General features: G+C 39.0%; 1 protein-coding gene across 7 annotated transcripts in view; it reads right to left on the bottom strand.

The window, feature by feature from the left end:
- gab1 (GRB2-associated binding protein 1) overlaps positions 1–23461 on the bottom strand; it is a 75968-nt gene that overhangs the window by 1008 nt on the left and 51499 nt on the right. For 3 of the 7 annotated variants that reach the window (XM_088341779.1, XM_088341782.1, XM_088341783.1), the window contains 8 exons: positions 22515–22752; positions 18927–19347; positions 16870–16964; positions 16084–16384; positions 12101–12193; positions 9687–9780; positions 9159–9288; positions 4621–4749 (listed from right to left, as the gene is read on the bottom strand). In XM_088341779.1, the coding sequence (XP_088197905.1) occupies positions 4621–4749; positions 9159–9288; positions 9687–9780; positions 12101–12193; positions 16084–16384; positions 16870–16964; positions 18927–19347; positions 22515–22752 (1501 nt within the window). Of the gene's footprint in view, positions 1–4620; positions 4750–6392; positions 6469–9158; positions 9289–9686; positions 9781–12100; positions 12194–16083; positions 16385–16869; positions 16965–18926; positions 19348–22514; positions 22753–23461 lie in introns of all 7 variants that reach the window. The other 4 variants (XM_088341780.1, XR_015851104.1, XM_088341784.1 and 1 more) reach the window with 4 other exon arrangements.

The following is a 23461-nucleotide window of genomic DNA, read 5'->3' as shown; positions in this document are numbered from 1 at the left end:
ATTCCTTGCTATAAGTCGTAGTTATTTCATAGATTGGCTTAGGGTGCTACTTATCTTAAACAGGGTTTCTACAGCTTAAGGTAAGTTAATTTCAAGACTTGTTTGGACTTTTTAAATGCCTTTTGAAATCAGATTTAAAAGCAAGTCGATTAAAAAAATGAAAAAAACAAACAAAAAACAATAAAACACAGAATATTGTAGCACGGCGGCGCAGTGGTTAGCGCTTGTGCGGCACAGTTCATGTCATGGGAACCTGTCGTGGGTTCAAATCCAGCTCCAGACTTCCTGTGCGGAGTTTGTATGTTCTCCCCGTGCTTGCATGGGTTTCCTCCGGGCACTCCGGTTTCCTCCCACATTCCAAAAACATGCATTTCAGGTGAATTGGCCGGTCCAAATTGTCCCTAGGTGTGAATGAGCGAGCGAGTTGTCTGTCCCTGTGTGCCCTGCGATTGGCTGGCAACCAGTTCAGGTTGTCCCCTGCCCACTGCCTGGAGATGGCTGGAATGGGCTCCAGCCCCCCCGCGACCCTAATGAGGATAAGCGGTACGGCTGATGAGATGAGATGAGACAGAATATTGTTTGCACACAATACATCCTGCCTTGTGCACATTCCCTGGCACGGCTTAGAGCACAGGTGTCAAACAGGCGGCCCCGCGGGCCAGATCAAGCCCGCTTAGGGATGGAATCCGGCCCGCGAGACAACACTCAGAGAAGCGCAAGAGAAAAACAAGCTGCAGGTTGAAATATGTCAACTTGATGTTGCCAAAGCCAGGTGCCTCTCACAAAGACACTGTACTTGTATTTATTCTCTCTGTCTCTTTCTTTTCCACCCCTCTGTCTGTCACTCTCTGTGTCTGTTTTTCTCTTCCTTGGTTGCTCTTAGTCTCTTTCTCTCTCTATGTCTTTTAACCTCTTTTGCTCTAACTTCCTTTTTTCTTTTTCTCTCTTTTCTCTTTATCTCTTCCTACCCTTCGCGCTTTCTTTTCTCTTTTCTTTCCTTCTGTCTTTCAATTTCTCTTTGGATTTCTTTCTTCCTCTCCCTTTCATCCCCCCTCTCTCACGACTTCTCTTTTGATCTCTTGTTTCTCACGCTATCTCCCTTTCTCTCTTTTTCTTTCTTTGTCCTGCCCTCTCTCCTTTTCCCTCCCTCTTTCTTATTTCTTTATCTCTCTTTGTCTTTCTCTTTAATCTACTAGTCCGGCCCCCGACAGAATAATTGTTCTATCGGGTACTTTTTCGTAATGGAAAACCAAAGAAGGCCAAGCGAGAAAGGTCAGAACGGTGTAGTGGAAAAGGGGCATTAGAGACTCGTCTGTGAAATTATTAACACATTGCACATGTTGTTTTCACCCTTAACAACAAGAGGGTGCTCAAGGCCTGTGTTGATAATTTCAACGTGCACCTTTTCCATGGAAAATTTCAAGCACTTTCAAGGCCAAAATTTATTTTTTCCAGTACCTTAAAGGAAGAAATCCAGCGCCGATTAAGAGAAAGTTTTTTGGGTTGTTGACTTCAAGGACTAAAACAAAGTCACTATTTCTCTGCCAGCACATATTTTGTGCTGCTTTGAGCTGTTCCTATCTTTGTGTTTCAATGGGGTGCTATAAACTGACACAAATTCTGCCATCCTTCAACAATGCACACTCAGCTTTAAAAAGCTGCAATTGTTTACAAACACGAAAAGGGCTCTACTGTATAGGTGTTGGGCAAAAAATAAATTATGCATAAAAACAGAAAAATGAACAAAATTTTGACTCATATGAATGATATTGATTGCTCTGAAGCAGAGTGCATTCAGTCTTTCAATAGACGGCTTAACCTTTGCTTTAACCTTGCCTCTTAATAGAATTGTAAATAGTTTATTATTTTGCATTTTATCATTTATTTATAGCACTGAAGTTTTATTATTTTTAATTTGTGTTTTTGGCCTTTTTCAGGGATTTTGTGTTGTTGTCCAACTTTAAATCTTTAAATTTGGTGGGTAAAAAGTTAAAACTGTTTTGTATTTTACAATTTTTTTGTGGATCTGTTAATATTTAAATTTTTACTTCATGTATTTTACAGGGATCTCCTGCAAATGACAAACTCCTAAATAATTTCGGTGAATAATGTTTTATTATTGATAATATACCATTAAAAAAAAAAAAAATCTGAGGAGCATTTTGGGAACCGAAAGAGGCACTCTTCTCAGTGAGCTAAACAAAAAGACAGTTTTCTAAATACCAGTAGAGGGCGATGACGCTTCATATGACAACACCATAATCACAATAATAATAATAATAATAATTTCCTTGTATTGTCATTCTGTGTAACAATGTACACAGAACGAAATGTCGATTGCACCTGACCCGTTGTAGCGAGCCGATGCAGCCGCAGCCAACAGAGGGCGCCGCCGACCACTTTTTAAGTCTTAGGAATGACTCGGCCGGGGCGCGAACCCGAACCTCCCAGTCTCAAAGCGGGCGCCTTACCATCTAGGCTACTGAGCTGGTAGCCACTAGAGCCGGTGTTATGCCGAGAAATGCATCCCTGCCGAGATTTGCATCCCCTAGCTACTATAACCACTTTTACCTCGTTTTATCTCACTTTTATATAACTTTTCGGGAATGTAATGGCATAAAGCTTATCATGCTGAAATAAGCTTTATGGTAGAGTGCATAACAGTTTCAATACGGGCGATTTGAGTAGAAAAAGGCAAAATAAACATGTCACCTGCTCAAAAGTGATTTATATACGGTGTGCATTACCGTTCGATTACATTCACAACAGATACAAAGACAGAATGGTTTAAATTGCATTACATTCCCAACAAATGCAAGACGAAGTGGTTTTGGTTATATGTTCGCCATTACATTCCCGAAAAGTGTCGGAGCCATTTTCACACGCTTAAAAAAAGATAATCCTCATTTATTGCGTGGTCTCAAGTCAGACTGCCGAGAAACATGGCAACAATTCCGAGCATTTTCAAACACTTCACCCATAATTCAATCATTTTCCTGGCCTTGAAAACAAAACATTAAGGATTTCAGGTACCTCTACAAACCCTGCCTCTTTTCTTACCAGTCAGGACAAGAACATTTAAAAAAGATGGCATTAATACGCCAAAGAATGTTGAGAGGGATGGCCGCCACCAGGCTGTCCTTGCCCAAGAAACACCACAGGAACTGGGCACCCCTACGACCCTAGTGGATCCAACCACCAACCAACTAAATATTTTCAACTTCCTCAAAAGTTATTTCTATACAAGGTGGAAATGTTCTGTACTTTACTGTTCCATAGCAAAGGATTACAGTATCTTTGTAATGTTATTTGATCATACTACATAAAAATTATACTAGGTATGATTATTACTATGAGCAGTGTTCCCTCTAAGCTGCGCACGTGCGCAATTGCGCACTGCTCGCACATTCTCAGCGCACAAGAAAATCTATCCAGCGCACAAAAATGAGGGCTCAAAATTACTAATTAGGAAGCAACTTAAGTCAAAGTTACATTGCATGAAGGTAAAAATACACGGGTTCCCCTGACGTTGTGTCCTAAATGCGGTATTTTGAAGTCGAGTCGAAGTAGAACGAAGTTGAGTAGAGTTAGTAGAGTTTGTCGGGGAACCGGCTTCTTCGGCTCGGCTCACTAAAAGGAACTGGCTCTTTCGGGTCCTAAACGGCTCTTCAGGTTGTTTTTGCTTCTTTAATCCCAACATGACCAAATATTATGTAAAATTATACACAAAATGACTTAAAGGAAAAAGAAAAAAATACCAAAATGAAAAAGTAACGAAAAGCTGAGAAAAAAAGAAACATGAGGAAGAGAAAAAAAGGAAGGAAAAATTTAGAAAAAAGCCAGAAAAAAAGAAAATAAATAAATGTAGGAAAAAAGTAAATAGAGAACAAAAAGTAACAGCTCGGAAAAAATAAACACAATGAGATTTTTTTAAAGGAATTTAAAAAAAAAGTAGAAAAAAACACGGAAAAAAGAAGAAAAAGTTTGCGTGGCATTCAAATAATTTCCAATTATATCAAGTGAATCTTTTTGCCAACATTGTACTTCCACTAAAAAATTTGATTAAGTACAGTTCTGTATCTTACAACCGGCTAAATAAGCCCCCAAAAATGTTAATATTATGCCACAAAATATATCAGGAAATAAAAAGAAATGGATATCTTGTGAAAGAATTGTAAGAACAAACGATGTTTGTAGGCCGTACAACCTTTGCAATAGTACATGAGTCAATTCAATCAAAAGAGAAAAATAATTTTGCAATGCCGGAAACTCAGCAAAATGTAACTTGATGTCAAGTTTTGGACATGTTTGATGATTAATTATCTTGCCGCACTTGGGATTATGGTTGCTCACTGTTGTTTCAAGCGTTGCTCACCGACTTTGTGTGAACGCTCAGACCCGTGGAAAATTAGAGGGAACATTGACTACGAGTAATAAACTAATACTACTAATAAGATAAGTTAGCCAATTACCAAAAGTTTCTATTCCCCGCCCATGAGGCAATATCACTTTGAAATCCCCACCTCAGAAAAAATTACTGTTATACCCGGTGGGTGTACTGTAAACTACGGGATATTCTAACGTTTAGTTTGCTTATCATTCCCTCACAATTGAGCCTACCTTCCGAGGTGGAGTAGACTTTCCGGAGTCCAAGTCCAAATCCAAGTACTCCACCTGCTTGTCCCCCTTGGGCTTGACCATGGGGCTGCTCCCGCCGTCCACCGTCATGGGTGCGCCCAGCTTTGTGCTCTACAGTTCACAAAAAACTTGTCTTACCGAGAGGAAATAAATAAGATAGCTAAAGTCATGGGAAAGTCTGGTGCTGTCATAATGGCAAACCAAGTCGATTTGAATGAGAAATTTGAGATGGGAAATTCGAGAACTGCATATTAATTGTTGTGGAATATAAAAATAGAAATGAATGCCAAATAATTTGCAACAGTTTAGTATTTTCGGATTATCCACAAATGTTTGTGTGTGTTGTTAATAAAGTCGGACCAATAACAATTTCCACAATTCTCAATGAGTGCAGTCCATCATGTGAAATATGAAAACTGTTAAACCTATATGCACTTGAATTTCAGTTAGGATCAATTTTGTTGTAGTAAATATTTTATTTTAAGAACAAAAAACAGCACGACCATTCGACTTACGAAACACGGTAGATACGAACGGTTTTTTTCGGGAGGTCGAAAAATATCCGGACATTGCTGTAAGTTAGATTTTAAATTGTGGGCACCTTTTTCCGAGAAGAGGACAGTACTGGCTTCTTTCTGCCGCTACCGGCATGTGGTGGCGCTGTGAGAGGTCACCCAGCATTCACCCCTAAGAATTAATCTGCTTCCTCTTCCTAATTCGTGTGTAAACATTCTATACTGTATCTCCAGCGCGCTAAGAACTTTGAGATTTTCATTGTTTAATATCTTGTAAATCCATTCAATATGATTGGTGTAAAGTATAAGGAAGTGGTGAGCCATTTCTTTTGATATGAAAGTGGAATAAGAAAGCTTGATGCGGTTGAGAAAATGGTTGGAACGCTACCATTGAAGAGGACTTCTTGAAGCTTATCTTCCAAAAGTAAGTTAAACTTAACTTTATTTATCTTTATAGAGCATATTATTTTACCAAATGTTTATTTTTTAGTACATAACAATACAAGTTACTTATACAAGCCTTAAACATACACATTTCGTTCGTAAGTAGGGCAGCGTCTGTATGCTTTTTTTGTTAGCGGTTTCTAATGGTTAAAAAAATTTCATGCATTGTAAAAATAGTTTTGGGATTTGATAAGCAAAATTACACAAATCATCAAACGTGCTTTTCAATAAAAATCTTAGGATGTTTGCATTTATTTTACATATCATGAGGTTCACCTAGAGGGAGCCACCTTGCTACAAAGGTACCCCAAAGAAACCAAAATCTTTGGAAAAATATAGGAGGGACATTAAAACAAAAATGGCGCAGTTTGGTTGTTTTTGAGTTTCTGCAGTTCTTCTTTCGTAGCACTCGTTTTCACTGGTACTACACAATACAGCTTGTGGTCAAATATTACAGTGTCCCTTTAAGTAAGTAAAATTAAAAGACATTGTGTTCAACGGTGGTTGCCAATGAGATAAATGAAATTATTTTTGTTTTTCTATTACCTGGATAGTTTATTTTATTTTTGTGCCATTGTGACAACACCTGACATAATTGGTCATTGATTGTGTTAATAGTGTAAACTACATATAATGTGGAGTCATTACTACTAAGATAGTAAAAGTGACTAAGTGACTAATCCAACTAATCAACAAACATGCATTTACACCCATTAAAAAAAAAAAAATCACAGCAAAATCCAACAAACACCCAAAAGTGTCTCTGACATAATCCAACCTGGGAACCCTGCTCACCTCCTCCAGGGTGTCAAGTTCCTCCACCTCCCTCTTTACGGGGGTGATGGGGACCGTGCAGTAGAAGGACTCCTCTCTACTCAAAAAGCGGCAGGGAGAAGGGAAAAGAAGAGCAGGTAAAACAAATGAAGGCAGAGGAATGAAGAACTCGAGGGGATTACGGCGCGGCAAAGAAGGTGGGTGAGTTGGCTGGAAAAAGGGCGAACAAAAAAGGGATCAAACAGGAATTGAACATCTAACTCAATGCTTCACAGAGGTGTTAAAAGACATTCCAAAGTAAAAACACAAGATTTCTTCTAGGAACTGAAAACCTGAAAAGCAGAAGGATGGAAATAGAGAACGAAAAAGACAACGGAGGAAAAAAAAAAAGGAGGAGTCCATCTGGAGCGACCAGTCCATTTGTCCACCGCTTTGGGAGATGAGCAGGGAATCTAAAATTGTCTTAGAGAATGTCTATTATACAGCATACTAACAGACTAAAGGCTCCAATTTCAATGACTGTTTTAAGTACTGATCATACAGTAAAGTAGGTACAATTTGAATATATCGAAACAGCATACAGTGGTACCTCCAAGGTCAACACAAATAAAATGAGAAATACAAGTAAACGAGTCATTATAAGCGTGCTTTTCGAAGAATAAAAAATATTTCTTTGTGGCAAGGTCCAACTTAAAATCCTCTGGTTTTCATAAAGGTAATAAAGTGTATTTTTTAAAACACATCCTATTATACTTTCTAATGCAGTACAGTGAGTAAAAATCAAGTACTGTGACGCAACTAAAAAGAAAAATGTTTTTTAAATTTTCAGATAATCTTTGTTTGATTATTGCTATTAGATTTAAAATAAAAATGCAGATAACTGGTTACTTTTTGCTTCACAAACATTTAAACACCACAGCAAACTGTCAAAATTGTAAGAAGTGAAATTTGCACGAGCTGGCGCTAACGGGTATGGTATAGGAAAATTGGTATTCATATTTTATTTACAAAGAAAACTAATTGTAAAGATATTTTATAAAATCCACATTATGATATAAAAATAAGTACAGTACCATAGCACTGTACTCATGTACAGATGCTCCCCTACTTACGACCATTCGACTTAGGAAAAACGGTAGATACGGGAAAAAAAAATTCGGGAGGTCGAAAAATATCCGGACATTGTTATAAGTTAGATTTTGTATTGTGTGCACCTTTTTCTGAGTACAGGACATTACTGTAGTGCTTCTTTCCGCCGCTACCGGCGTGTGGCGCTTTAAGAGGTCACCCAACATCCCCCCTGAAGAAGAAATCCGCTTCCTCTTCCTCGTTCGTGTTTTCTATACTGCATCTCCAGCGCGCTAAGAACTTCGACATATTTATTGTTTAATGTTTCGTGCATCCATTCAATATGGTTGGTGTGAAGTTTAAAGAAGAGGCAAGCCGTTTCATTTGAAATGAAAGTGGCATATGGAAGCTAGATGCTGTTGAGAAAATGGTCGGATCTCTTTTTTTCTGCCACTTTTTAACACGGAGGAGGAGGTTGCCTAACTCTTGAAGCTCATCTTCCAAAAAGTAGGTTAAACTTAACTTTATATAGAGCATATTATTTTATGAAATGTTTATTTTTCAGTACAAAACAATACAGGTTACTTATCCAAGCCTTAAACATACTTATACAAACCGTAAACATACAAAATATAGCACTGAAGCAACTTACGAACAAATTCAACTTACGAACGATCGTCTGGAACTTATCTCGTCTGGAAGAAGGGCACCGTTTGTATTCTTACTTTTATTACATTTAACCAAAAACATAATTATCTATGATTATTTTTGGTCTGATAAGTGATTAAGAAGAACGTTTGCATAAAATGTGGCATGAAATATGAATTTGGTAATAATGAAGAGATAAAGCCACATACGTTTGCGTTTTTCTTGTTTACGTGATGCATTTCTTATTCTATTTATGCAATTTTTTGTTAACTGTAAACCCGTTGCAGGATTTTTAGCTGGAGTTATAACCATTGAAACAGCACATCAAATATTTAGTTATCATGATAATGTAATCTCTCGCAACTTTGAAACGTTTTACGTGCAAGCTGATGCCTGGCAGCTCTTTGTTCAGTCCACCAAAAGTGAGATGCACTTGTGCAGCCGCAATCCATTATACTCAAAAGCATTTTTGTTGAGAGCTGGAACTGGCAGAGCGCACTTTTGTCGGCCTTGGCCGAACTTATTTCACCATAAACTGTATTTCCGCACAGAATGAAATGCACTCGTACGGGCGTGATCTATTATCCCCAAATCCATATTCCTGGGATTAGGGACCGTTAAAAGGCAATTTTGTCGGGAGGTGCTGAAAGCAGGGGCCGGCTGAGCACCTTTTCCCCCCGGTTTAAGCCGCTGAAGCGTGCCATTTTTCCATATCACGAAAGGCTCCGGACCCCATTAACAGGGATAAATGAGGGAATGCAGTACATTCATTTTCATTAATAATGTGTAAATTGCTTTACAATAACAAGATGCATAATATATTTAATAAGATAAAGACATTTAAATAGGGGGTGTAAAAATAAAACGACGTGTGTGTGTATAATCATACAGATACACAAACACAAAAGACAAAATATACTTATATCTTATCATGAAGAATATTAACGACTTATCTCAACAAATTGGAGGTACCACTGTCGAGCAACAACCCACATCTCAAATTCTAAGCCTCAACCAGAGTAGAATTTAATTCTAAATATGCAGTTGTTCAGATAGTTGTGTGTTACATACTGGTTCGTCTGACTGGTTCTTCATATTAGAGAGCATGGCTACATAATTCTCATCACTGTCCTCGGAGTCAGTGCTGGAGGCGGTGCTATGCACTGACGGGGGCCGGGCGGGCATGGGGAACCTAGAGAGACTGGGCAGCATTCACAATGTTTACACATGAACAATCGACACCCCCACCCACCCCCTCCTAAAAAAACAAACATGCAACCTATTAAGCAAAAACCCAAGACTGCAATAGTCGAAGCAACATTTGACACAGAAATAGATCCCCGATTGGAGCCAGGTCATGGACATTAAAGTCAACTAGATTAATGTATGAAAGGTTAATGTCTACTTTAGTGACATCTACAGCACTTTGTAAAAGGATGTGTTCACAGTTCTTGGTGTGCTGTAAACTGCACAAAATCAAGGGGACTATAGTGACTTCAAGACTTCAATGGTCCAAATTTTGTGAACACACCCTTAGTTCTAGTCACCATTACCTAAAAAAAAAGCATGTATAACCCAAGAAAAAGGTTGCACACTTACTCCCGAGCGAAGGAACGAGTGACGGGCGAGCGGACGGGCGTACAGGGCTCTTCCCATTCAGGCAGTGGTTTGATCTCCAGCGGGGCGGGTTTCCCTGAAGCGATACACAACGAGGTCACTCATACAAAATGATGGATTAGTTTGTTTGAATACAAAGTATGGTAAAGGAAATGTTAGCGGGTTAATGGTGGTATATTTTAAAGAAACATGTGTTCCTAAACTGTCATGTGCATAAGCATGTGAGTTATGTTAATTACTCCTTGTACCTTAAGGTACACATGACAGTTCAATATGCAACAAGGGTTATTTATAGGGATGCACAATTAATATATTCATTCATGCAGTGAACCCTCACTATAAAGCAATTCACTTTTACAATCTCTCTAATTTGCTGGTATGCATCGGGCACTGTGTTCTGCATTCTGATTGGCTACACAGTCTCTTGCTCATTCTCTACCGGTGTGTCAATAATGTTGCAGCTTAATATGTACATGTAAAATAGCTTGCTAAAAACAGGAGGTCGAATAACTTATTATTTGATTTCTATGTAAAATATTCTGTATATTCTAGGGCAACAAAGAAGATTCCAATTCTCTTTCTACTGTGAGTAGTGTTTAACTTTATAATAATTGTAAAGAAAAAAAATTAAAAGGTTTCTACTTTCAGCTATCATGGGCAGCCCAAGAAAATGTGTCATCGCTATTGGAGGGCCAATACAGAGTCAATTGAATCTACACTATAAAATTTTTATCTTTGAACCTAGACAAAAATGAGCCGAATCTTAAATAATGTTTATCGTATCTCATTGTATCTGATGTGTCTGTTTTAATGCAAAACCCCCAAAATAGATATACTAATGTTTCCCCATTTGCAGGAATTTCGGTTCATATTTCTTCTTTTAATACATTTTAAACATATTTTTTCTAGTAACATGAGAAAAGTAATCCTTAAAATCAGCAGCATTATTTTTACGACTTAAAATTAGCTATTGATACCATTTTTTAGAACCAATACCGAACTAAAACGCTTCAAAAGTCAGGTACCAATAGCAGACACCGATACTAGGGTGGTCCTTAATGGGGGTCGAAAAATTTTTTTTTGAAATATTGGGCTCTGACCCCCCGCATATGTTCTTATATCGATAAAAACACACTGTGTGCAATTTTGAACAATTTGGATAATATTTAGAGGTAGCTCAACGACTTTGAAATTTCCCAAAATGGTAAAATGTTGGCAATTTTCGAGAAAAAACGGAAATCTTAACCCTATGTGTACGGCGTTTTAGAACATCCAATTTCAGTCCATTGCTTATAATTGTAACACAAGAAAAGTTACAAGTAACTTTGTACACTAGGTCTGATATAATGTGCGAAAAATCCTTATTTTTCATACCAAAATTTCAGAGGCCTTGAGCGACCTCTAAATATCCTTTGATTTTGATGAAACTTTGCCTAATCACGTTTTGTATATATTGGAACATATTCAAGGGGTCAGAGCATGAAATTTTAAAAGTCGAAAAATAAGGACCACCCTAACCGATACAGAATTTCATTACATCACAAATAAATCAATATTTTACCCTTAAAATGGCCCAAAATCAGACAGTTAATTAATTGTATTTATTTATTATTAGCTCGGTGGCCTTGGGGGTATGGCGCCCGCCCCGAGACTGGGAGGTTGTGGTTCAAACCTCGGCCGAGTCATACCTAAGACTCAAACATTGGTACCCGTTGCCTCCCTGCTTGGCGTTCAGCATTAGGGGTTGGAATTGGGGGGTTTGGTCACCTAATGACTCCCAACACCTCAGTTGGGTTGAGCGAGGGGGCTGGGAATCCCCTCCTCTGAATCAATCTCCCAAAAAAAGAGTCAGAGATGACTCTAGCCACCTCCCACTAGGGGGATATGGCTGTGATATATATATATATATATATATATATATATATATATATATATATATATATATTTATTATTCATTCCATTTATTATTAAAATAAGGCGGGTATTGGCACAGATATCTGATATTGATACCGTAGCGGCATTGAAAAGTGGTCATACTACAAGATTCTAAAGAAAACACTGATACTTTAGCTTGTGCCAAGAATCAGTTTGTACTTTTGTGTTGTGTCTGTATTTGTCAAATAGAAGTGCGTGGTTGAATGTAGTATACCACCAAAAGTCAACAACCAAGAAAAGAAGAAGTACTAATTAGACAAGAAATGTAAATACCTGTGGGTAAATGTTAATAGAGAGACATAAAACCCAAACACACAGAGACTTTCTTGAGACAAGACTTCCACTCTCTGTAGAAGCCCCATAAATGACAATTGACATGACCCACACTATTGAAAACATGCAAAAAAGACAAGAAGAAGACACTACAGGAAAACTTTTTGGTTACAGTGAAGAGTACCTACCCTTGCGTCGTCCCCTCGGGAACTCCCCTACAGTTTGAGAGTCGGTTCGCTCTAAACCGACCCCCTTTGCTCTTATTACTTTTGGACTCTGACCTGATTGGCAAAAAAAGACGTAATCATTTCAAATCCCATCACTGCCAACTCCCCTGCCATGCAAAGCTGCCCGATGCCCACGTCGCTTCCTGACCACCATGACAACACGAGAGCCATGCTCCCACCAAGAAACATGCACCCGGCGGCATCCCACACAAAGACTGACATCACAGCTGTGCATGCATGACGAGCTGTGCAAAAGCACGGTGAGTTCTCGAAAGGCGTTTTGCAGGAAGGAAAAAAAAAACACTGACACGGACACGGTGATGCTGACTGCCCACCATGTTTTGAAGAACTCACTCAAAACTAAATTCCTTAAATACTTTGGGCAGACTGAATGGGCTGTAATTTTTGAGTTTGTTTGGGGGGGTGAACAAAAATAAGATGACAACAAAGCTTACATATTGTGGAAAAATGTAATATGAACATGAAAATACGGTTACATCAAATGTATTGAGAAAAATAATGCAAAATTTCTGTATATAAAACAGAAGTCATTTTTGAAGAGTATAAGCGAAAAAATGCAAGAAACAAGTTGCATCATTGTGAGAAATTTGTTTTTTTTTCTTTATCAGAATTAGAATTGCCTTTATAGCCATTGATAAGCAATGTTCACTATGTTGTTAAGCGATAACATGGTACTCCAGGAGAAAAGAATGACAGGATAATGCTTGGAGACTGGCCCAAGGTATAAGTGCATCATAGCAATAGTGTAATGAAAAATAGTGCATTGGGAAAATTTTAAGAAAAGGGTAAGAAATTAAAAAAAACTAGCTGTAAAGCCCTTAGCTGCTGCACCTGTGACAGTCGCCATCGATAATAGTTATTTTATATTCATATTTAATATTTATATTTATATATTGGGAAAATTATAAGAAAAGGGTAAGGAATAAAAAAACTAGCTGTAGAGCCCTTAGCTGCTGCACCTGTGACAGTCGCCATCGATAAGTTATTTTATATTTATATATATTTATATTTATATTATTATATATATTTATATATTATATATTATATTTTAAAATTAAACCCAAAAAGTATTATTATAGCATGGATGTAATTGTAGGTAATGCATGCATGCATTCACGCATGCAATACTCAAAGATGGATATTAAGAAAATCCTATTATGTGTTTGTTGTACTTTAGACAAATTAACGTGTGATTCTACCATGCATCCCTCCAACAATATATGTGCTTTTAGTGTGCGGACACTACAGTCAAATGAATATCAACGGTTTTGACTTGACGAATCAGATTCCTTCATTCTGTTTTCCATAGTTGAGTTAAATCTCAATGTCCTCATTGACCCCCCTGCTACTCAGGCTCAAATGGCAACTCTTCCTCTGAGCACTCTCACCAAAGAGCTCTATTCAGGCACGGGAAACAAAGGCGCTAGAAGCTGACCACTCTGGGGTCATACCACCCCTTGTAACGGAGGGGGGAATATCAGTGACACTGCACCACCACCACACTCTTTCTGCCAAAACTGTAGGGCAACAGGTTCAGGATGAGTTTAGAACAGCAAATCTTTGCTTGGAAATAATGTCACAAACATCAAAATTAATTCAAGTGATGCTCCCAGATGAGCAAGTTGGTGCTGACTACAGGTAAGATCTTGGCCCCGGGCCCGACCCCAGCCCAAATTCGGTTCAGACTTAAAATGTCACTTATTACGTCGGGCCGGTCGGGCTTCTCTCTCTTGCCTTTTTCTCCTTTGTGGAGGTTCTACACAGCGTGCACTTACTTTTACTCAAGTAATTATTTAGATGTTCTGCATTTAAATGTTCTGCATTTATATAGCAGATAGCATATATATAGCCAATAGCAGTGTCAGCTATACAAGGCAACTACCTGCTATCGGGGCGTTAGGGATTCAGTGTCTTGCCCAAGGACACTTCGACATATAACTCAGAGGAGCCGGGAATCAAACCTGCGACCTCTTGATCCCAAGACGAGCACTTTACCTCCTGACCCAATGCCACCCCGGATAAAGAAAATACTTACCAAACTATCAGTTTAACTTAAGATCACTAAATCCAAAGAAACTTTCCTCCTCAGTGTTGGGGTAGAAGACGTGCGGCTTCCTCCCTCCACCTCCCTCACGTCATTTCTGCTTCTTGCCAATAGTTTGCAAGCTTTACAAACTCTTTCCGCTTTTTGGCCAAATATTTCACTATTTCTGCTTTTAATCTGCAGAATTTGATTTTCTTTTCGGGTGCCCTTTTATTTAGTTGCGGGTTTAAATAACTGCGACTCGGGTCGGGTCAGGCTGAATTGTTTAGGCCCGATCTTACCTCTGACTCACAACAATAAGAACAGACACCGAAGCAGACACAAAAACAGGTTATTGCCCGTGACATTGATCGTTCCGGCACACAATAATAACCCTGCGAGCATCCCACCAAAAATGTGCAGGGTACCTTCAAGCTCCTGCCAACTGGGTCATATTTTGAAAATGCTCATTGTTTATTGTGTGTATAGAAATATTGTATTTATTCATGTTTAACTCGCTTTTTTTTACCTAAAAATAACTCAAAGTTTGGGTGGGTGTAATACACAAGGTTTAACGGTAGTGTATTAACTAACGTATTGGTGCAATGATCGACGCTGATCACAGTTTCAAAACATTAGATGCAACGGGAATCGAATTCGGGTCGCGCCGATGAGAGCGCCAAATCCTAACCACTAGACACCAGTGATATAAATGACATACAAAAAGGTTCCCGACCCCTGGTAGATGTTGTCTATAAAGTATTTTATTAAGGCCGCGCATATTCAAAGTTTCTCACTTACAGTGCTTGGATTGAGGAGAAAAAATGTGTCAAAATTGTATAAAGATTTTTATTTTAAAAATTAGGGTTGCTCATTATACACAATATAACGCACGCTGTTATATACGAATAAATATGGTAACTCATCAAGTATAGACAGAAATCTTAAGTTACCTTTCAAAAAGTATCCCAAAATGAAAGTAGAATTAAAAACTAAACAAAAATGCTGATGTAAAGGGTCAATTTAAAATAACACCGGATGGTGACATTTGAAATGTATAAGACAATGATGTCAAAAATTGGAAATTTGGCACATTTTACACCTTTAATTTTGTTTTTAAATGACTTGTGAATGGTTAAAGCACATTTTTCTTGTCTAAAGAATATTTTAATATCTACATCAGGGATCACCAACCACTTTGAAGCTGAGAGCTACTTACTTGTTACTGATTAGCGCAATGTTTGATTGAGAAAGTTATTACTAGATAGATAGATAGATAGATAGATAGATAGATAGATAGATAGATAGATAGATAGATAGATAGATAGATACTTTATTCATCCCCTAAGGGAAATTCACAGATGCAGATAGTATGTTAAATTACCAGGTTGTATTTACTAAAAGTCTTAAAATAAGCTCTAAAAAAGGTGCCTTGTATAAAAGCACTGAGAGATTGATCTTAAACATAAATTTTCTTAGAAAATCACAATGAACCATCACTGGTGAACTATTTTCAGAACACATCTGCGGTCATCACATTGGTGACCCCTGCTCTACATGAAAGCATAATTCTTTAACATTAAAAGAAAGAGAAAAAGTATGTGGTTTTTACATAAAATCTATATAAATTTCCTCTGTATATTACAATTATTTTTTGAGATAATACATTTTGAAGACAGCCTGTCTCAGCTGCGACGTCATGTGAGGAACACCGGCACCCAAGCAAACTAGTCGCCATATTGGTTTACATGTTAATTAGTCAAAGAGGTTACGAGTGTTTCTAGTGAAGTTTTGTTTGTTTTTTTACCGTTATAAAATTGAACACATATCTAAATAAAGACCCGTTGGCTCTTAAAGGTACCACAATCTCAGCAAGACTGGTTATGAAGCAAGAACCTACCTTTGCGATCCGGTTTAAGGTTTCGGTCCACGGGCGGCGGCTGACAATCGCTCGGCATGGGCCTTCGTGGCGGTGTCTTGGGACTTGAACGAAAACCCATGTGAGCTGGAGGTGGCACTTGCTTGCCAAGCGAGGAAAACTCGATGGTGCTTGGCGTCATGGGAACGTAGTTGGTCTCGTGGGTAGGCTCCGACAGGCTGCCCGAGTGGTGGTGGGACGGGGAATTGGCGCTCATGGGGACGTAGTTCTGGTCCATCTCCTCTGTGGACTGGCTAGCCACAGGAACCATGCCTTTATTTTTCTGGAAAAGAAAAGCAGTTCTTATGTTATAAAAGGGGTTTGGCTCTTTTTATTAGTACGTATGGCTCGGAGATCAAATTTAATCCATGCAAATTTTTTTCTGTATCGTCTAAATCCAGTTAAGTTAAAAGCCGATTTGGTACGCGCAAAGCAAAAGCAACTAAAATCAAAAGTGATTCGATCCAGTATATATAGAAATGTTGTTTTACTCTAACATTATACTTTCAAACAAACCAAGTTCAATTTAACAAGAACTGAAATGAAACATTACAATAAAATGTGAGGCTAAACTGGAAAAGGATCAATTGTAGGTACGAGAGCATAGAAAATAGTCTTCTTCCAATAAAAGTTAATGTAGTGGCTATTGCAGATTGATCGTATGTTACATTTTTACAACAAAGGTTCTCCATCTAACAGGAATTACAAGTGAGTTTTGCCTTATTCATCCAGCATTTACCCAGTGTACATAAATCCCCGTCAACTCACAAAGTAGCTGTTGAAACTTTCGTTGAAGTCGAAGGAGCAGCTCTTGTCTGACGGGAACGATCTCGGAATGTCGTAGCAGTCTTGGGAACCGAAATCTGGATAAAATAAGAGAATAAATAAATAAACAAATGCATACTAAATCACTTATATGATTAATTCTACTACTAATCGTAATTATTACCCAAGCAGTAAAGGGCAGATTAAAAGTGACCCCCTTCCTACACAGCTGACGCAAGTTGCTATTTCAGAGAGATCATACGCCACCAACAACACTCTTGACATTTATCACTACTTGGAGGAGGAGGAGGTGGTGGAAGAAGACCTTAAGAGGGTGGGGAAGTGTTAGGGATGAGGCAAACGTCGCCTGTTAAGTACTGTATTTTACGCACTATAAGGCACACTTCCAAAAGAATTGTCTTTTGTGATATTTTTTTCACTCATAAGGCGCACCTAACTATAGGGCGCACGGTATTAAAACTACTGTAAGCTAGGGATGCAGGCGACACATGAAAAGCCATTTTGTTTCATCTTAACATCACACTATTTTTCGTCACCGTACTAAATTTTGGTGCGATTATTGGGCCACAAGAATATTGTCAGACAGTTCTGTGGTACAGCTGACTCGAAATTCTAAACTGAATGAAGAGAAAGGCATCATAGGAAGTAATGTGGTTGTCCTAAAAGACAAACAAACGCATGGCTGCACGTCCTTAAGACGTTTGTCACTAACAATACTTAGTTGAGTTGAGAAAAAGACTCAAGTCAAGTCAAGTCATTTTTATTTGTATGGCCCTTAATCACAATTAGTCTCTAAGGGCTTCACAAGTTATTACATATAAGAAGTTTAGGTTATCCGTATGCTATAGAGTAGAAGTGAGTTTTAAGCCTAGATTTAAACATTTCCACCGAGGTTGCAGATCGGATCTCAGGGGGAAGAGCATTCCACAACACCGGTGCCCGGATGGAGAACGCTCTCGAACCAGCGGAACACTTCTTGGCTCTCGGAACGAAGGCTTCGGGCCGGGACATAGGGGGAGATCAGATCTCCGATTTGATTTCATTCCGATTATTAAACACTTTCTGTTCTCTCATTTGTCAGTGTCTAAAAATAATGTGAAAATGAGATATGACCTAATGCCTTTTTATATCTCACTTTTATCTGTGTAGTGGATGTGATTGAATTAGGGTTTGATTCCCAATGCATCCAATATTATTGTGAGCAACCATCCATATCCCTAGCGACTGGGATTCAGGGCCTTTACCATTGCTAGCTGGTTTGATCCTTATTGCCACCAATGTTATGGACTTGCGAGTGATTAAAATGTATCAACTGATCAATAATTGCACAAAAATTGTAACACATTTTCAATTTTGTTGGCATTTATGGCGCACCGGATTATAAGACACCCGTTCAAATTTCTAGCTAATTCAGGTCCTCCTGATGGGCCTTTTATTCCAGATATACACTACTATTGTCATTGCATTCATGACGTAAATTTAGAAAAATTTGGATAAAGACTGTGTCACAACTTTGGAAATTCAAAGGAATTATAGGCCAGCAATAAGTCAGGAAAAAAGTAACAATCGTAAAATTGGAAACATCGTAAGCAAACACACCTAAAAGCAATAAAGTACAAACATTAGGAGGTAATATTATATAATAGTATAATACATTAGGATGTAATATGTAGTGCCTTCTAGTGGTACAAAATAACTTTGATTCAGTAAAAAAAAAGAAAAAAACATCGATTTGAATACTGGGCAAAAATACATCACCTATCATACCAATTATCATTTTTTATATTAAAAAAAAAATCATAGGTTGGGAATTGTGTATTTCCTTTACACAGTGGAATCCACACTTAGGTCGCCAACATGTTTGTGTAGCATCCGGCCTCCATGCTATGCTTCGTGGCACTGGTTCTTGCTCGCACCAAAACCATAAAGTGTCATCTAGTGGTCATATATTATACACTGGGGCTTTAAAAAAAAAGACTTAAGCAGTAATGGTATGAGCATGATATGTTCCCCAAAAAATAATAACCCACAATACAAACCTTTGCGTAGGCGTAAACAGTCGACAGTTCCGATAGTGTTGCTGCGTAAAGCTTTATTCCCAGCGCTTGTCGGCACACAGTAGTTTCCGTCAGTCTCTGAGGCCGAACGAGGCACGAAGTAAGTGTCTGTGGGGGAGCGCTCGGCAGGGGGTGGCGGGGGTCCGGAAGTGGGCTTGGGAGGCCTTGGGGGAGGTACGGTGTCCCCGCCGCCCTCTGACGAGGACAAGGTGCGAGGGACCTGGTAGGTGGAGTTTGCCCCTGGCGTCGGCGGGATGTCGTAGCTGATGGAAAGGTTGCGCATTTGCGTCTCCATGGAGGCCTTTCTAGAGGGCGTGTTGAAGACGTACAGTTCGGACCCTTCGCCGCTGAGGTCTGGGTGGGTCGTGGGGGAGGAGGCCGATTTGGGAAGAAGGACGGTGTCCTGAGAACATTAATGTTTAAGTTTAATCAATTATGTAATGATTACGCATTTGTGAGACAAAAAAAGCCTTTTCTCATATAGTTTTTCATATACAGTGGAACCTTGGTTTTCGAACGCCTCTCAGTTGGAACAAATCGGGGTCCGACCAAAAATTTCGGTCAAAAAATCGGAGTTCGAACGCCGGTAATGCGTGGGTGCGTACACTAGGGTGAGATGCTGAGCGGCGTACGGGTGTTTTAGCCCCTTATTATGCCTCCGAAGAAAGTCGGTGCAAGCAGCAAAGTTGCTACAGGTGAAAAAAGAAAAGTAGTGCGTACAACTATTGCATTTAATTAAAAAATAATAGCCAAATATGAAGGAGGTGTGCGAGCGCCTTCTGATGACCACCACAAAGGTAAGAAATCCTATTCATAAGATTACGATAACGCAAACGTACGATTAGCCTGGGTTAGCTTTAAGTTTACGTTAAACATTCAGAGCCCAACATTGAGGGTGTTGGAACCGAGCCCCCTTTCCAATGAACCGCTCACCACTTGTTGTGGAGACCCGGGTGCTAAATGACTTGTAAACTACCTGATTTTTTTTATTTTAACACGTTCATGTTAGCGTAATCTTTCGTATGGAAGATTACGACAACGCGAACGTACGATTGGCATGGGTTAGCTTTATGTTTACGTTAAACATTCATGGTAAACATTCAGAGTGTTGGAACGGATTAAAACGATTTACATTATTTTTAATGGGAAAAATGATTTCCGTGATCGAACAAATCAGTTTTCGAACAGGGTTCTGGAAAGGATTATGGTTGAGAACCCAGGTTCCACTGTATAAGGCACACTGGACTGTAAGGCGCATGGAATTATAAGACAGTAAGGGCCCCTCTCTTGCACTTACAGTATATACGGTATATATTCGAGCTGACCAAATTTGTAATGCACTGTGTGCACCTGGAATCAAACCCAGGTCACAGCAGTGAAAGGGCCATAACCTAACCATTAGACCATCAGTTATACAGATGACATATGAAAAAGCATTAGATTTGATATAATTTACACACTATTCTACTCAAGGTGCCAGAAACGAAAATTAGATCATGGAAAAAACAAAGTTGTCCTGAAAGATATACCGGTAAACAAACGCAAAAAAAAAGAGAAACAACTCTTTGGTGTATCTCATAATAAATCAAAGATTGCATTTATTTATCTTTTGGTCTCCTGTTTTCTCCATTCTCTAACATTCGTTCCTGGCAAAGGAGGCTGATAATGAGATCAAATCTTATGCCTTATCATCGGTGGTCTAGTGGTCAATTGTCAGGGCTCTCACTGCCCGGTTCGATTCCAGTTGCATACAATTTACTGCAATTTGATCAGCGATGTTATTCAATTTATCAATCGTCTTAAAAATACGATAGAATACCGCTAAACCTCGTTTAGTAACGAACACAAAGTATTTATTTGTGCATTTCAAATTTTAGCCACCAACAATTTGTGGTGCAGTATATAAGGCGCACCCGGTTATAAGGTGCACTTTTAAATGTCTGGCAAATTTGGGGACGTAGTTGCGCCTTACAGTCTGAAAAATGCGGTAGGACAAATTATTTGCTTACAAAAATCACTATATAATAAAATAACATTACCTTATTTCTTATCATTCTCCTTACAACCATATATTTTCAAGCACTATACAGTATTATTCTGTGAGCTACAAAATGACCTTGTAAATCTAAGATAGTAGCCTACTGCATTTTCATCCTGCAACAGCTACACTTTCGTTTGCATCACAGTACAAGATTGACGTTCTGGTACCACACCTGCCTGTAGGCTAATCAACTTCAAATGACTTTAGAGAACAAGCATACGTTATAAAAGAAAATGTTGATATTGGGGTTATTAATATACGTGAAAAATAAGGATAAGATACTGTAGAATGTTATTATCTATCTATCTATCTATCTATCTATCTATCTACCCTGGTCATATACCTCGAGAGGGGTGACCGACAGCAAGACAAACACATACAAAAAAAAGACCCAAACAAGTTAAGCACCTCGGCACCCAAGTTGGTCATGCTTTCGTCCATCTAGATGAAACGGGACACAAGAAAGCGGCCTATCACTAAGGGTCAGGGTGATAAAACATACTCTTCTGTTAAACAGCAGGGCCCGACAGCTTTCACTGGTTTACCCCTGCTGCATCATACAGGTGCCCTGTCCATCTCTTAGAACGCGTCCAAACATCCCACTATCCTTTTACAACAATGTTATTATACTAGGGCATGGGTGGCGAACACGTGGCTCTAGAGCCGCATGTGGCTCTTGGCCAATAAGAATGCGGCTCTTTGCCTCATCATATTTTCTATATACTGTGGCTCTTTGCCTTGTTTCATGTTTAGGTTTTTTTTTGTGTATTGAGGGTGGACACTTTCCTTGAAATCAACACGAGAACAATACTTGCTGTATAGTAAGGAGAGGAGCGTGTTATGGGAAATAATATGTTTTTAACTGTGTGTGTTTGTGTGTGTCTGTCTGCCATGGCACAGTTAAAATTTCGGCTCTTGGGGTCAAACTTGTTCGCCACCCCTGTAACTAAGGTATTTTTCATTGAATGTGTTCCAAATTTCTAAAGCCTTTGTGCGTAAATAAGATTACAAGTATTTTAAAGATCATCATTGTTAAAAAACAATGCTAATTGTTTACTAGCATTGCCACTTAGGTTTTGCAGGACACACAATTTTGTTTAACAGTTTAAATTGACAGTTAAGTGCACTGCAAAGGACAAGAGTTGTTAAACTGGGTAAAGGCCGCTCAGATATTGCAGAATGATAATCACATCAAACTGCTGCGCAAGCGAAATGTAGCAGCACCCAGGGTACTTTTGCAACATCAGGAATTTGCAAACAAGCCAAGCTTTTTCGCACATAAGATGATTGTCTTTGTTTATAATGTTGAGTGTGAAATGGAAGTAATAATGAAATTAATAATTGATTGCCTGGACCAAATGCTTACATATATATAGATATCATATATTGAAAAGAAGGCTGCTTTTGGAGACCTGTTAGTGTTGCAAATACATGATTTATCATCAAATAATTAAAACTGACACAAACTATTGAGCTAAAAAAGAACCAAGTCAACCAGAAATGGAATCTTCCACCCATTTGCATCCTACCTGCGAGTAGCTGCGGGGTAGGTGGTAAAGGCCGTTGTCACTCAGGAGTGATGCACCCCGCGACGGTGGGGAGTCGTACAAAGATGAAGCTGAGGCAGGGGTTGGGTGCCCGCCAAAGAAGCCGTTCTGAGAACAGTGCTTGGCCGACGAAGTGGATGATGTGGGTGTTCTGTGCGACGGCAGGTTGTCGTTTAGGTCGGTCTCCGAGGAAGTAGACTTGGAACACTCAGTGTAGGCTCTGACATGATAACACAGGAGATGGAGTTTTAAGTTGCAGGGAACATGTGGAGAGCTTATTCTTCACACAGGTTAAGTGATGAAAAGTATTAATGAGAGAGCATCCTCATAGTTGTCTTGCGTGGCAGATTTTCATTTTTAATGAGGCCATCTGGAAAAAAATTTGCAGCATGCTACTACCACCATCTCAGACCAAAGGCTACTACCACATCAACCTACCTTAACCGAGTAAAACCTGGCCTCCACATGCGTGGATATGGATGTACATCAAAAACAGGAAGCTCAGATATGAGGTTAAACGAGACTTATGTGGAAATCATCCATTTAGAGCAGTTTTAAAATGCAAATTCCTCACGAAAAACACAGGCAACGTGGTATTTTGCTTTAATCACCCGTCTGAGAATTCAAGCACATTCCTTCGCTCCAACCAGTGCCCCTCTAATCTCGTGAAAACGGATAAGTGCAACCAAGGGGACCCTTCACAAGTCTGTTTTCTTAGTCATGTAGTGATACAATTAGTATTCATCAAATTAAGCTTATTTTGAAAACACGGATGTAAAAATCTACTTAGATATCACACATCTGAAACATAACTGGCCAACAACAAATTTAGAGGCTAGAGCCTTTTCTTCTAACTTTAGAGAGTTCCGAGTCATTGAACACACCGCGAGTGCAGTGCAGAATGGGACTGGTTACTATGCATGGGAGAG

Source organism: Urocampus carinirostris, chromosome 8 (assembly GCF_059441175.1).
Source record: "Urocampus carinirostris isolate Australia breed hairy pipefish chromosome 8, RoL_Ucar_1.0, whole genome shotgun sequence".
Lineage (NCBI taxonomy): Eukaryota > Metazoa > Chordata > Actinopteri > Syngnathiformes > Syngnathidae > Urocampus > Urocampus carinirostris.
This window is presented reverse-complemented; position numbering and strand designations above follow the sequence as displayed.